The following is a 15,688-nucleotide window of genomic DNA, read 5'->3' as shown; positions in this document are numbered from 1 at the left end:
AACAGCCTCTGGCTTACTACTGTTCGGGGGCGATGCCAACCTGTTGCTAATTTTGGATTTCTCGTGACGGCTTCATGTCTCGGGAAAATGTCAGAGGTGATAAGAAATTGCCTCATAGAAGATTGTGGGGAGAGAAAATCAAGGCCTTTTCAACAAATGCATGTCATACCTGACATTAAAGACAATGGAACATCCAGGACTAGACAACAGATTAGCCTCTTGATCCAGTCTTTTACTACACACTCCACTCCTCTGCCAATCAATTTTATGAAGTTCTCACCAAAACATGAAAACAAGAAACAACAATCTAGAGGCAAAATGATGCAATATTTGATCGCTACAACAGTTTCCAAACAACAAGACTTGAGACTTAGCAACTATGGCCACGGCAAAAGAAGATCTCTTACTTTCATTTAATAGTGTCCTGAAGTTTAGCCCTTGTCTTATCATTCCTCAACTAGAAATAAAACAAATCCACTTGAAGAAGCCCTATGTCATAATGCACATAGAGCTTGAGGAATATGTCATCATTGGTTAGACTAACATGGATTTTCTCTACTTTGGAACTAAACATATCTGGCCATACAGCCTCTGGCATACTACTGTTCAGGGGCTAGACTTACCTTGGAACTAAGTGAGTCCTGGAACTCTTTCTGCTTGGCCTGGACCACCCCCTCCCAGTGCTGGTTCCTCTCCTGAATGGCTGCTTCCTTCTCCTTCAACATCTCATCCTTCAGCTCATCTTTCTCTTTCTGAAAATTATATAAAAATCACATAAAAATGTTGCAAATCAGAGACTCCAACCTAAAGTATCTCTTGAACAGGAGATTCTTCGACCCACCTTGACCCTCCTTTGGCATTAACTGGAGACTGGTGAAACATGCGAACAATAATGTTTGAATGATTTGATTTGATAAACTGTATTTACCCCACCTGGACAACTGATGGCAATTTACACAACACAATTTCCATATTAACCTTTATCAACTTTCCCATGTTTGAAATGTGTTGCAATACCCACTATCAAAATGCGTAAACGCAAACACCTTTCGGATCGCTTTTCTGGGGTTGCTGCATTCATCAAGCTGCTGTGAGTTGATTGGGAGGAATTGTCACTGTGCAGCTCCATTGCGCATTTTGACCCGAGGAGAAGAGATGTGTAGGATTGTAGTTGACAGTGGTTGGCGTAGGAAGGTTCATGCCATAAACGTGTTTCAAAAGGACTTTGCATATCAACTCTAAAGAAACACATTTCTGCCTCAAAGAAGTTGGTGATTGCACTTTTTCAGCATTTCAGAAACACATTTCTAACCCCATAATCAAAACAGCTTTGCATTAAACAACCCAAAACTCCCTGAAAGTTGTTTGGGAACCTTAATTCTGCGCCAGAAGTGAGTTGATAAACACAACCTATGACACGCAACAGTTGCACAAAGGCTTTCAGTCTGCAGGTTTCAGAGATGACCACCTGCCCCCCGCCCCCCGATGGGCAAGGGGGACTCTATCATCATGGACGCCACAAAGTCCCAGCTGAAAGATGACCCATGCTTGGTGACACACAACTCTCCTTTATCCATCTTAATCTAACCCAAAGTACACTTTGCTGTCAGAAATATCACAGGATGTCTTCACCTCTGGGATTAACCTTCTATTATAGGAAGATGATGAAGTCTTCTTCATGGTATGGAAGAATTCATAACTTTCTAACTCTCTGTGTGCTTGGAGTGACAAAACCCCATAGCAATGTACATATTGTTCAACGTCCCTGGCTCAGAAAGGGTTAATACCATTTGAGACCTTAACCCATTGAGGATGGACTGATTTTGCTACATCACACATTTCCCATAGACACCTGCCAGAGTATACTCGGGACTCGTCCTCAACAGGTTTATGACATAATTTACAGTACCATTTGCAGAAGACACAAAAATCCAGCAATAGTGCTTTAGAATAGTTCCAAAATGTGAGTTAGGGATAAAAACAACCACTGTAAAAATTTGAATCTGTATATAAATCGATGTTAAGTATTGGTAAATACACAAAATTTGAACAATAACTAAGAATAAAAATGTTTCCAGACTAAACTGGTCTACAGTTACTGTTTGCAAAACAATTGTATACGGTAGGATGTTTTGTGAGTACAACAGACCTACACATATTATGCATCAAATGTGACATTAAATCTTTAACATTTTTTAAATCACTGCTCCAAGAGGTAAACAGGACCATACAGTTGCATTCTGTTATTCTTCTCCCATCCAAACTCCATTCCAGTGCCTAGTCTCCACCCAAATTTTGTTATGAAAGTGTCCAAATGAAAAACAAAATGAAAATGAGCATAATGATTATACTCAAGCACTTCAAAAATCAATTTCACTTCAAATTATTCTACCTCTGATATCCTCTTTATAGAAGCTGGCTGATACAGTAACATCCCTGAAATAAACATCACTGAGAGATTTTAGAGGCAAGTAATTGGTGCCAAGGACTGAAGCTATTAAACATTAAAGAGCTTGGGAAGTGATGCCTTCAAAGGAAACTCCTTGTTTACAACTAATTGATTAATTAACACGTCATTTGCCCCAATATAAAAACCTGTGTTTACACATCATTAATTGGATAGGTGTCAAACATAACAGACACAAAAATTTTTTCCCTAACATTTTCAAAGCAGAGTGAACAATTGTTTCTTCTTTCTTCTATAAATGGTAGTGACCATATTATACAAAACACCATCCAAATTACATGTACTACAACATCGTGTCTGTAAATTGTAACTGGTATCAAAACACAAAACTGACATGGCAGTTAAGGCTTCATCTTTGTCTACTTTCCATATCAACGTTGTGACATATTTGTTCCTATACATTTTCTTTTGCCTAAATACTGGTTATCACTGGTTATTTCATTATTATTATTATTATTATTATTATTATTATTATTATTATTATTATTATTATTATTATTATTATTGTTAGTATGTATTGCAATTAAAGCAATTGAATGGAAGAAATTGAATTGAAAAAGTGAATTGAATTGTAAGCAACACAGAATGTACAGCACACATTAAACACATTCTTTATAAATCTTGTCATACAACTTAGGAACTATGTACGTGTAGTTACTAGAGCTACATTTTGCATGCTTGAACCTAAAAGGACAGTACAATTTCAGTACCAGGGTGTAGCTGGCAGCTCAAACAAATATAGACACAATATCCTGAAGTTGAAATGATGACTAATCAACCTGACACATTACAATGTCATAGGACTTCCTGTTCTAAAAGTAATCTCATGTGAGCAGATTACGCATCATCTAAAAATGTTTGGTAACCAAAGACCTCAAGTCAGTGCTCAAACCAATGAAGCCTATGGAAAGTTTTGCTTCAGAGGGACAGAATTATCACCATGTCATCATGAAATTCTGCACCCTGAATTTCACTGTATGTTTTATATTTTTGTATAAACTATTTTATAGATGGATATGGTTATAAACATGTTTACATATCAAATCTCCAAGAGACCAGAGAGAAATTCATGAAAATTTTGAGAGAGAGGAACAGAAACTTTGATCTTGTAAAATGTGTTGCCAATTTGAGAATTAGTAGTGATTTAAGCACTTTAAAGACTTCTAAAAAAGTTGCAACAAAATCAAACAATGAACAGAGGGGTTAAATGAAAGAAGTTTCCATGATATCTTATGGAACTTCAGAAATTATATAATATATAAAACAGATACTGCACCAAGGAAATGAGACAAAGTTTGTTTCTACAACTTGCTAGATTTGTGTCATTGGAAGTGCAGTCATCAGGAAGGGGTTGTGCAGAAAATTGTTGTCCATGTGAGAGTTGAGGAAGGTAGGGAGGGGTACTGGATGATAAAGGATAAAGATTAGATGAGACAAGAAGGACAGGAGGAAGTTAAGGGTGGGGAGGAGCAGGGAGGGGTGTGTGGAGGGTACAAAAGGGGGTAAAGAGGGGTAAAGGAAGGGTGCAGTAAGGGGTAATGAGGAGTGAAGGATGGGTGCAAAAGAGGAGTAAGGAAAGGTGTAGGAGAGGTTCAAAATGGGGTATGGAGGGGTGTATTAAGGGTGCAGAAGGGGGTAAGAAGGGGTGTACAAAGGGAGCAGTAAGGGTGCGAGGGGTGAAGGAAAAGTGCAAAAGGGGAGTAAGACGGGGAGTAGGAAGGGTGAAAAGAGTGGGTAAGGAGGGTGTAGCTACAATAGGGAGGGTACAGTAAGGGGGAAATCAAGGGTACAGGAAGGGTGCAACAAGGGGGTAAGATGAGTGGAGGAGGTAATTGGTCAAGGGAAGGGGCAGAGAGAAATGAAAAAGAAGGAAGATTTTGAGGGGCAATATAGGAGTGGGAGAAGGGGCAAAAGAAACAGTTGGGTGAATTATGTGTAGGAAAGGGGTAGGGAAAGATTAGGGAGGGGCATGGAAGGGTTTGGAAGGGGGTAACTACATGTAAGTATAAAGAGGATGAGACTCAGAAGCTTCATGGGAGAAGACACTGCCAGAGGAAATACAGAAGAGGGAGAAAAAAGGTGAAGAGAGAATGAAAGGAGGGAGGGTTGGGTGGAGATCATTATCCTTCCTGTCTGATTGTCATGATGTACAGATCTCTTTTTATATCTTAAGCTGCCTCTGAGCAAGTGAGAACCTGGTCTTGACTAATTCCCTTCATCCTTGTGTCAGATAATAGAGACTTACAATCAGCTGTGTGGACAGTCCCTTCATGCTTAGTGGTGGACATGGCCTAATCATATCAATCATACCATGCCTTGCTCATTGAAAACACTATTTCCATTAACAGCAGTATGTAAACAGTGCATATCACACATTTTACGTGGAGCTGCACAACTTGACATTGTGTATCATGGTCAAGTGAAATAGATTTCCCTGCTTATTTCATGAATTCATGGGGGGGGGGGGGGGGGGATGCCACATGGGGTGTAAATGCACCACAGAGCTGGATATTTGACATTGAATCAATGTTCTTGTCCATACTATGACTTCAGGTGATCACATGGTCTATTGAAGTAAATGACTCTTAGTCTTATTTGTTATATCTGAGGTTTTAGTTAGAAAATTACAAACATCCGCTAGATCTTCAAAGGAAAAATATACGGTATAAATAATTCATCAAGTAAGGATAATATACATAATGTACTTACAACATGTAAGTACAAGTACATGTACATACTAGGAGTACATACAATGTACAGTGTCGACCAAATAATATTTGTTTGTACATATGTGTAATACTCTTCTTAGATTTTTTTTTTTTTTTTTGGGGGGGGGGGGATATATGTATACCAGAAATTTTGGCACGTGAAGAGATATTGTCTATGATTTTCAAAGCAACCTCTCTAGTGATGATCTGTGCTAAAGAGACTAAATTTTTTGCCAGATTCAAATAATTATTATCATGAAGACGTAGAATATGAAGACATAAATTGCTACACAAATAAATAGCTTGAATGATGTAAGATTTTATGTGTTCTTTTGTCTGATACCTCCTGCAACATGACACCCCCCTCCCTCCCCCCCCCCAAAAAAAAAAAAGTACTACAACACCCATTAAATAAACTAGTAGAGTCTACATAGCTTTTCTTCATCTAAGGTAATTAAAGCGAACATCATAATATGAGTATTTCTCTATCATTTCATGCAAAACTCTTTTTCTGTCTCTAGCACACCATTATGTGCATTTTTAAGATGGCCTCCTGGCAAGGTTTTATCTCAACAAGCTGTCAAGACATCATCTCCTGAGAAAGAAGAACAAACGCTTCTAGAACATCTTTGAAGTGCAGCAGGCAGTATGAACTGAAGAGTGGTGACAGGGTAATTAAAGGCATAATTTATCATTTGCAGATGAAACAAAAACCTGGCATTAGTGCTTAAAATAGTTCTAAAATGTGAGTTAGGGATAGAAACAACCACTGTAAAAATTTGAAACGGTAAAGTCGACGTTAAGTATTGTTAAATAAACAAAATGTGAACAATATTTATAATAAAAATGTTTCCAGACTAAACTGTCTACAGTTACAGTTTATTGAGAAAAATACAGATATCTCCTTTATGTTTTAGGCTTTATCGTAAAAATTTCATATGATGGAATGTTTTGTGGTACAACAGACCTACACATATATATGCATTAAATGTTATATCTTGAAAATTTTTAAAATCACTGTTCCCAAAGGTAACAGGACCTTTAAAAGAAAACAAAATGTAGTGAGATGATTCTAACGAAATGACAGCAACCGAAAGAACGGCGAATTCATTGACTGACCTTCTTGTAGGAGCAAGCCAGACAGTCACTTCCAGTAGTGACTGGGCAAGGATCGTGGCAATCTACAGAGGTCCCATCCTTCGTAATCCACAAAGATTCCATGATTACTGAACCCACAGAGGCAAACGCTTGAAATTCTCACGACACACGATTGGATCACATACACATCAAGACAGCATTAATGGTTGAAAAGTACATGACACAGCAAAGCTAAAACCGCTCTTAAGCTGCATGGACAGTTAAAAGGAATGTGTGAATGATGAAAAGGATGTCAGAAAACCGATCACAGCAGCTGTCCACGTATTCCGCTGATTCACTCGGACATAAAACGAACCCCAAAACGAAAAGTCCTTCGATTGAGAGTCTCACATTATCTTCTCTTTGTCATACTTTGCGTCATCACATCTGCATCTTCAGATGGAGGTGTAAAAGTGCAGATCGGAATAAGAGTGGGTTAACAAACACAATGATACACACGACACATCAGCTCAGTAAGAATTCCTGCCGAAGTTTGCTGCTATAATTTCAAGCCCTGGAATTTGGCGGTGCTGGAAGACAGTTGTCTTTTGCAGAGCGCTGTCAACACGCTAACTGACAGAACCACAACGATTCACTTCCTCCATCGGTAAGCCCGGAGAGCAGAGCTGACGTAAAGACGGGCAACTCTTTGTTGGCAGGAATTCGAGAGCGCCCCTTCATGCCGTCAGCTGATCCCCAAAACAAAGTCAGAGGGCTGCACACTTCCCCTACCGCGCACAAGACGCCCTGACGTAAAAACCCGCAACGATCACATGCGTCAAGTCGTGAGGTGAGTCGTCACTGCCCCTGCCAGCGCCAGACAGTTGTCAAACACAAGCTACAAACCTAGATGTAAATTCTCATGCGTCGTCCGTCAGCAAACGGAGGGAAGCGGCCAAAGTAAGAGGAATAGTGGATTACCAGGAGGGGTTTTTGAGGGGAGATTCCAACCAGATCTAGAGATAAACTCATCAAGATTGATATAACTTAGTGATTAACCAGATTCACCAAATGGAATTACAGTGGCTTTGTTCTCTCACTGACGTAATCCCATGATTCCTTTTTCATCATCTTAGTCACTTCTTAGACCAAGAAAGCAATATGGTCTAATCTCGTTTGACTCTGAGGTTTCTTTGGTCTGTAATCAACTGCCTATCTTGAAGATCTTTCATGAAGGTGAATCTTCAAATCTGCAATGACTCCTGATACTTGTACAATTAGCATCTAGGGATTAGTAGGTACTAACCAAAATATATAAAAAAAAGAAATCCTTACTCTATCCTCTTATCTTCCTCAGGGTGCAAGTTTATTACAACTAACTAAAGTTTTAGCCCTCTACACTAAAAACAAAGAAAGAAATAAACAAAATTCAAAACATAACTACTAAACTACTGTATACACTGCATATCATTGCTACAACTTGTATGGATATTTATAAACTTTATACAAGTATCTGAGTCAAGAAAACCTTCTGATGACAGTTCAGTATGTCACTTTGTGGAATCGTACAGACAAACCAGTTGGTGGTAACAACAATCCATATTCATATTCATATGATGACATCACAAGCAATGGCATAGGCTATCATGCGGTCGAGTCTAGCGTGATACGGAGAAAGGGGGCGTGAGAGTGAAGTGAGATTATGACGACCCAAGGCGTAAAGTTTCTGACATGAGGTAGCCATCCGGCCAACACCCTCCGTGCAAGAAGTCTGCTGCTAATTGACAGTGTCCTGTCAAATGGGCCTTCAACTTTGATTTGTCATAGAAATTAACAAAACAAGCTGCTGGATTAAAGGATTAACATGCACTCAAACAAATACTCAATCCTGAGTGATACACGCCATGAAAACCAAAACAACAACAATAACAAAACGAAATTTGAAATTAAAGCAACCTTATCAGTGACTAGAGAAATCTCTCAGAATTTATAAAGCAGTCATATGGGATCTAAATTTACAGCACTAATGTAAGCTCTCATCATTGGCAAGATTACACACAACCCCTGCATTGGTATATATTTTAACAAGATTAAATTGTTTCGAACAAGAAATGAGATTAAGAGTGCTTCCTGAAATTGTGTCTTTCTAGTTCATATTCCACTTTAAAGAAGTGACAAGAAAGAGCAAGTCTCTATAACCATTGCTTAAAACTTGTAGCGTCAATGTTTCTTTTCCTGAATCTAGTTTTCCTGTTCTACAATAATGCTGAGGTCATAATAGATATTTCTGTTTAAGATCCAAAAAGTGATTTAAACATGAAGGTTAGTAATTGCGTATCATCACACAGAGATATTTTGAAGACTGTGATTCATTGTATGTTAAATACAGAGTATCATACGTATCATTCACTGTCTAAAACTAGAATATGCTGGATGACTGCCAGGCTAAATTTGTATGCTATGCTCAAAACTTTGGCAAAAGAGCATTTTGGCAACAGTCTGAAAGCATCTGTAGCCCAAACTTCACTCTGCCGGAAACTGTTCCCCAAAAACATGTTTTGGGAATGAACCACATACATTTCTGCTTCCTCTTTCTTCCTCAGAGCACTTTAAAACCAATATTACATGGATGCTCACTTTTTAGAAAACAAATGAAGTCCTAAATAAATACACAACTTTATCTCGTAATTTCAATTATTCATTGCTAGTAGTGTAGCAAAAAAAACAAAAAACAAACTTAAAACGAACAAACATACAAAACCTTAGTCTCTTTCTTTTTTAACTTTATTCTGGCCACATATCATTGTTTATTTCTGTTGCAAAACCATAAAAAACCTCAACCCACATCTCTAAATTTATAATATCCTTTAAAGTAGCAACACATTTAACAAAAATGAGAGCAAAAGTTTCTGCCTTGAATTTAGCAACTTTTGTATAAGAGTAGTGGTAGAAGAGAGAAGAAATAGAGTGATTACTTTAAAACCAGCTTACCAAAAACTTTCAGCACTCTTCAGCAATACCCTAGCTGACTGATGAGGTGCAAAAAAGATTTAATATGTCTCGGAAACATGCCTCTGTAGATTTGGTTTCTCATAACAATTAAAACACTCCATGTTAATGAAGGCAACCGGTCAGACTTATTATGCTGCTGCCCAATTACATGAAGTGTCTCAAGTACACTTTTTGTTAAATTGTTATCATTCTTGAGAGTACTAGTATCAATTACGGTGACAGCACAAAATGCCATTAATGGAAATGGGGCAGGAAATCTTATTTAGAGCAAATGCGGTAATATGAACGTCTGAGTCAGCCCTAAGTGTGCATTACTACTTCAATCATGAGGTATGGTTTGTTTTGCATCGTGAATACAAGAGTTTATTTTGCTATTACTGCCTGTATAATGGTTTCAAGGGAAAAATGTTAATTGGCACATCTTAAGAAAATCTAAATTTGTGAATGAGACCAATTGGAAATGAGGATTTGGGATGATCAGCAAAAAAGAATACGGGGCAATACTTTGGGGAATCATAGACTTTCCTACAGAACTAAATTTTAGAATTTTACTTACTTATCATTTCAGGACAAACTACAACATAGGAACCAATTACAGCTACGTAATATTCCCAAACACTGTTTTCAGCCGTTTCTGTCATATTTCAGTTTCTCTAGTTCTATCATTCATTCAAAATTAAACTTGGTTTAATTTACCCATCCATGCATTATTAACTTTACTTTTGATATCTATTTTATATGCTCTGAATTGTATCTTGTCTAGTATTGATATATGATATTTTGTTGTGTAACATGAAAGATAAAATTCAATTTAAATTCAAACTGTGGTAAGCATGCCTACACCTATGACACGGCAAGAGGTCTCTCCTATTCCACACAGATTCAGCAGACTTTCCCCTAACATATTGAGTCTGTCACGAAGACCCAAATGAGTTGATATACTATCAAACCAGAAATCTACAGCAGAGGAAAAAATCCCTCATTTTGCTGACAGAGGACAAGGAAATTAACTAAGGTAGTTTAGCGTTGTACCTATTGATATCAATCATGAAGTGTAAAATGATAAGGATTCTTTCAAATCACTATGCAGATATATTTCCCCACAAACCAATCTATAAGTATCCAGTATGGAAAAAAAAACTACCATGTATGATTTGTTGTGTGTTGTATAATTATACACTACAGCCCTACTGAAATATTCAACCCACTGCAATGCATATTCAGCAAGTGGTATAAAAGTCACACTGATTCATAAGTGAAGAAGACTGCACACAGCTAAAGTAACACACAGAAAACTAGATAAATGCAAGGATTCTTATGATTTTGTTTCAATTAAAACATTTTGAATTCCGCAGTCTTCCTTAAAAGCAATAAGGTCATTGACTTTACCGAGGCTGAACCTGCGAGAAGTAAAGGCAATAAATACAAACCAATACATTAGACACTGACCAGAAATATGTAATATGACTCTTAAAGAGCAAAGGAAATGGGATTCCATCTGGATACACTGTACTTCTTTGCATCTTTTTATTTGTATTATATATATTTCTGGTCAGTTTTCCCCATTTGTGTGACTTTACAATAAATACAAAAAGTTGTATCACTTTGGTGATCCCTCGCATTTATCCCCAAGTTGATTTCTACATAAGTTCTGTTATATAGCTTCTGACCACTAGAGCAATGAAAGTCATAGGGTTTCAGGACAAATAGCATACTGTATACGCTGTTATTGTTGTGTACAGATATTTTCACGAATTAAGAGGTCATAGACATTTTTGCAAGATGTTGTTTTTGCAAATTAATGCCAACGCGAACGTAAATGCACTATCATCCAAGTACATCGAGGCATTTTTGCCAGAACTTTGCTAAATTCACGATCCAACTGTGATTGGCGAAATTCGAGAAAATAACAGCTTATACAGTACTAGGGATTTCCGTCACTCAGTCAGTAAAAGCACTGCTGTAGCAGTCCAAAGGTCTTTGGTTCATATCGCAGTAGAATATCATTTTCTGTGCTCATTTTCATTCTGGTCAGAAGTAAATACAATACACTGATCTATCGTTTTTGATAACAAGAATGATATAACAAATCGTAAGGATGGAGCAAGTTAGGTGGCACAAAGGGTCTAGGACTGGGATGGTTGTTGTTTCATAGAAAGAAAGAAGAGAGAGAAAGAAGGATGGGGCTGAAGGAAAAGGACCAAGGACAGTGCTTCCCTACCTGCATGAGGTTGATGACAGCCTGCTTCCCCCTGGAGAGTTCCTGGGCCAGACTTTGCTTCTCCTGGTCACTCCTAGCTTCTGACTCCTTCAGCTGCTTCTTCAGTTCCTTCTTAAGCTCATCAACTAGACGATGGAAGATAAAGCATTGGAAAGATTTAAACAACATGATGAATTCTTCAAACTGACACTAACTATGTATTATTTCATGCACTTTTTTAATGTCATTTACTTAAAAAAATATGAATAGGCACACCTGGCAATAATGGACACAATTTGTATTTGATACAAATTTAGGAACCCCTATGTAAATCTTTACATCATTATTCAATGATTACAAATTATTGGTGAAACTATGAGCCAATACATTGTACTTCAAAATGTTTGTAACATTAAAAAAAAAAAAATGACAGAATAAAGTGAATTGTGTAGATAACAATTTGTGATGATGAAATTATGTACCTGCATTATATGGAATTCTTTTCAGGGAACTAAAGGAAATCTTTCCTTATACACAATGGAAAGTAATGCCACCAACATAATGTCTGCAATCTTTGTACACTCACAGGAGTGTTTAACACTATAAATCAAAGTTAACACCATCTGGTAATAGCATTAACTGTCCTATCTGAACATGGTACAGACAAAAACTTGAGTGAAGAAGACAGGAATCAGGGAGAGCTGAATGCTGGGAGGAAGTAATTAATGTCTGTCAGACCTCGTTCTCACTGGCTTCACAAAATGTCATGTCCAGAGAGGAACATACGTTCACAAAGTAGTCTTAAACTTCAGACCAAGATATCGCAACGTGTAGCAGTAAATCTGCAAGGCTGTTAAGATTTCAAGGCAATGTACTCGTTAAACACACTTTGCATTTTCAGAAAGGCTCTCTCAAATAATATTTACAAATATATCAAAGGGTACGTAACTCCATTTGTTTCTGTTGCTCTGTTTTATGTGAGTATGCAAGGGGCATCAGCCAGTCCTCTGCACAGTCACGCCACAGTGCACATACATGTAGCAGATCCAAATGTGTAGGGCAGCTAGACAGCATTGTTAACAATTGGTGTACAATATTGCTCCACCATTCAGGATAAAACAAGCAAACAAACTTCGACAAACAAAAAAACTTTGGCTCTTCATTATGGTTTATGTGGAAGGGTTCTTGTAACAGGAAATTAATTTCAAGGACTGACAGTAAATGACAGGAAAATCACAAATAAATCTTGAACAAGTTCACAGAAAATTGAGAAAAAAAAATCAAAGAAAACTCTTTTAGTAAAATCCCAAAGCAGCATTTTATATGAAATACGAAATACTGTTCTTCACTGTCATAAAGCAGCAGTTTGAGGGATATCACAAGAGCTTTAGGTGGTGTCAGCTTCCCCTAAGAGGAGGGTCTGACTTTAATTAAGGACCACTGACATTCAGAGAAGCCTCAATCATAGACCGTGTCAGTCTGTGACATCTGTCACTGTATCTCTCTACAGGGGAGACTTTCACTAATCACCAGTAACTGAAGGACCCGCCTACCATGAGCCATATCAATTACCCATTATTAGATTAGCAGGATTCATCATCTATCGTCTACAACACCTCATCAAGGTCCCTGCATGCTCCTCTGGAAATTCAATTGTGTTTACATGCAAAAAGAATCATCATGCTGCATTATTTCAGCACTATTCTAATTTTCTCAAAGTTTGTAGGTCAACTGAGAATCACAAAATCAAGAAATCACAAAAGATATTGCCTCCTATGACTCAAATGAGCCGTCTATCATCTTCAAGGCAGAAAACAATTTACTTTCTTCCTGAAAGAGGGATTAAACTTATTGTCATTTCGTCGCTGCAGTTCTCAACTGCAAATTCAACCACTCACAAGATTATCTTCAGACAAATTCACAAAATGTTTAATATACCTGCAAAATACAATGGCACGTACAGTATCCCCCCCCCCCCCAGAAGCAAATCAGGGACCTATTTTGTATGCAGTAATTGCAACAAACAACAATCACAATTACCATGGCAACAGCCAGGCAACAACCAATCAATGTAAGCATTTCACTGATTGCTGTGATATTCACAATTACTCTCAGAGTTTACTGAAATGTTACCTAGAACGTCTACAAATTTATGCATCATACACTTTTTTACATCACATCCCTCAAGACTGATAGGACTAATTACTCTATCTATCTGTCTATCTATCTATCTGTCTATCTATCTATCTGTCTATCTATCTATCTATCTATCTATCTTTCTATCTATCTATTTATCTATCTACAATGTATCTATCTATGTATCTATCAATTTACATATGAGTTATTGTCTGTATCATCTATTTATGTCTGTATCTATTTATGTATCTATTTATTTAACTATCTATACATACAACTATCTATCTTTCTATCTTTTTGAGATCTGCATCTTTTAATCTTTTCTCTTGCTCCCTCTCTCTAATACATAATTAGCAAGTACAAAAGCATGACACTTTTTGCAAACATATGTAATACTCTACAATACAGTTGCCTCTCAAGCAATTCTGCCCTTCTTATATTCGACACAATTTTCTTTAAGCCATTTCTTCAAACTAGAAAACCCTTTCTTACCCCTCTGCCTGTGTTGATGCTGTCACTGCCAATTTATCTCACTCATCCATCCTTAATTTGTGCTTCTTCCCCCCCCCCCCCCCCACCATTCCATCTGCCCGGATGCTCAGTTCCGTTGCAAATTCAATTTTAAGATGGCCCCATTTCAACTTCAGTCATAACACACCACAAATTTATTTCGCCCAGAACTGTGATCCTTCTCAATGGCAAGAAACTACAAATCTTATTCGAAACACTAGAACTTGTACATTACATGTGAAAGTGTGGCTCAATTCAACTGAAAGATACCTCTTTAAGCTAAGCAGTGCATACATGTATGTAAGACCAAACTATTTTGCTAACTAAACCAAAGGTTAGATTCATTATAAGTTTTGCAACTTGCGGATGGATAGAAAGGATGATGAGACATGAGAAGCAGCTATATGGACACAGTACAATGCTCCTTTATTTTTTTACAAATTCTAGTCAGGTAATACAGCAAATACACAGTAAAGTCCCGTCTTAAAAGGCCTAAAACGTAGGGTAGCCTTGGGGTAGCCTCGGGCGAAGATTCTTCCCTGGGAAGATTAGCGAGTTTTCGCAGGCACAACGAGGCTGCTAGTTGAGGGTGCCATGTGCAAAATGTGCTTCTGCGCATGATTCAATCCGAGAAACGTCCCGTCCTATGGTAAACGGGTATGGTACTTGGCCAAAACAGCGTTTGGTCCCGACGCTGGGCAGGCGAAATCTTACCCTGCGATCGACCAGGGTAGACACGGGGTACTGTAGCCTCGGGCGAACCGCTGGAGGCTGCCACTGTCACGCAAATCATGTGGTTGCGCAATATTACTCCACGCGACGAGTTTGGTTTACATTGCTGATTTCAATATTTTGGTTCATGATTTCTAAACTTATTATAAAAATTATGAAAAAAAAGTATTTACATAGCAAATACATTATGTAGAAAAAAATGTAAAAATGTATGGATTTTTTTTTTTGAAAAGAAGTATTTTTTATCGCAGGTGGCACATCTCTACGCACAGTACAGTGTTGATCATGTGATGTAGTGCTCACAGTCACACGTACACATCATGTACCAGTACAAGACTCATTGCAGCTACAAGCTATCATCAGCAGAGGAATACCTAATCAAATTGTCTGTGACTTTTCTTCTGTATGAAGTTTGTTGTATAGTTCTGTAAAGGGTACATGTATTTATTATGATGAAATTTAGGAACTTAGTGTAATTTAAAGGTGCAAAAAATATGGAATTCATCATTGAAATATAATCTTAAGCGCATTATGAGTTTAAATCTTTTTAAGTTGAAATTGAAACAATATATCTCTTTGAATCTTACGATTAATTATGTTTCATCAAGGTATTGAAGCATATTATACATTCATGACATTCTGTTTTGTGTTGTATTTATTTATGCTCTGATTGTTTTTATGTGTATTTCTGTCTTTCATTAAGTATCCAGTGTTATTATGTACTGACATTTTTGTATTTTCATGCCGATCTGTTTTTTTCTTAAATGTACGTCTGTTTACGGGACCCCAATCTTCAAGCCACTGGCTTTTTCATGGTTTCCTCTACATTTGACTATTGTACAAAAT

General features: G+C 37.5%; 1 protein-coding gene across 1 annotated transcript in view; it reads right to left on the bottom strand.

Moving 5' to 3' along the window:
• LOC139716185 (uncharacterized) overlaps positions 1-15,688 on the bottom strand; it is a 78,925-nt gene that overhangs the window by 39,147 nt on the left and 24,090 nt on the right. Inside the window, exons 11-12 of the mRNA XM_071627752.1 lie at positions 11,486-11,610; positions 624-752 (exon numbers count right to left, since the gene is read on the bottom strand). Of these exons, the coding sequence (XP_071483853.1) occupies positions 624-752; positions 11,486-11,610 (254 nt within the window). The remainder of the gene's footprint in view (positions 1-623; positions 753-11,485; positions 11,611-15,688) is intronic.

The sequence above is a fragment of the Diadema antillarum genome, unplaced genomic scaffold, assembly GCF_040938485.1.
Source record: "Diadema antillarum isolate AM-2024a unplaced genomic scaffold, OU_Dant_1.0 scf00000006, whole genome shotgun sequence".
In the NCBI taxonomy this organism is placed as follows: Eukaryota; Metazoa; Echinodermata; class Echinoidea; order Diadematoida; family Diadematidae; genus Diadema; species Diadema antillarum.
This window is presented reverse-complemented; position numbering and strand designations above follow the sequence as displayed.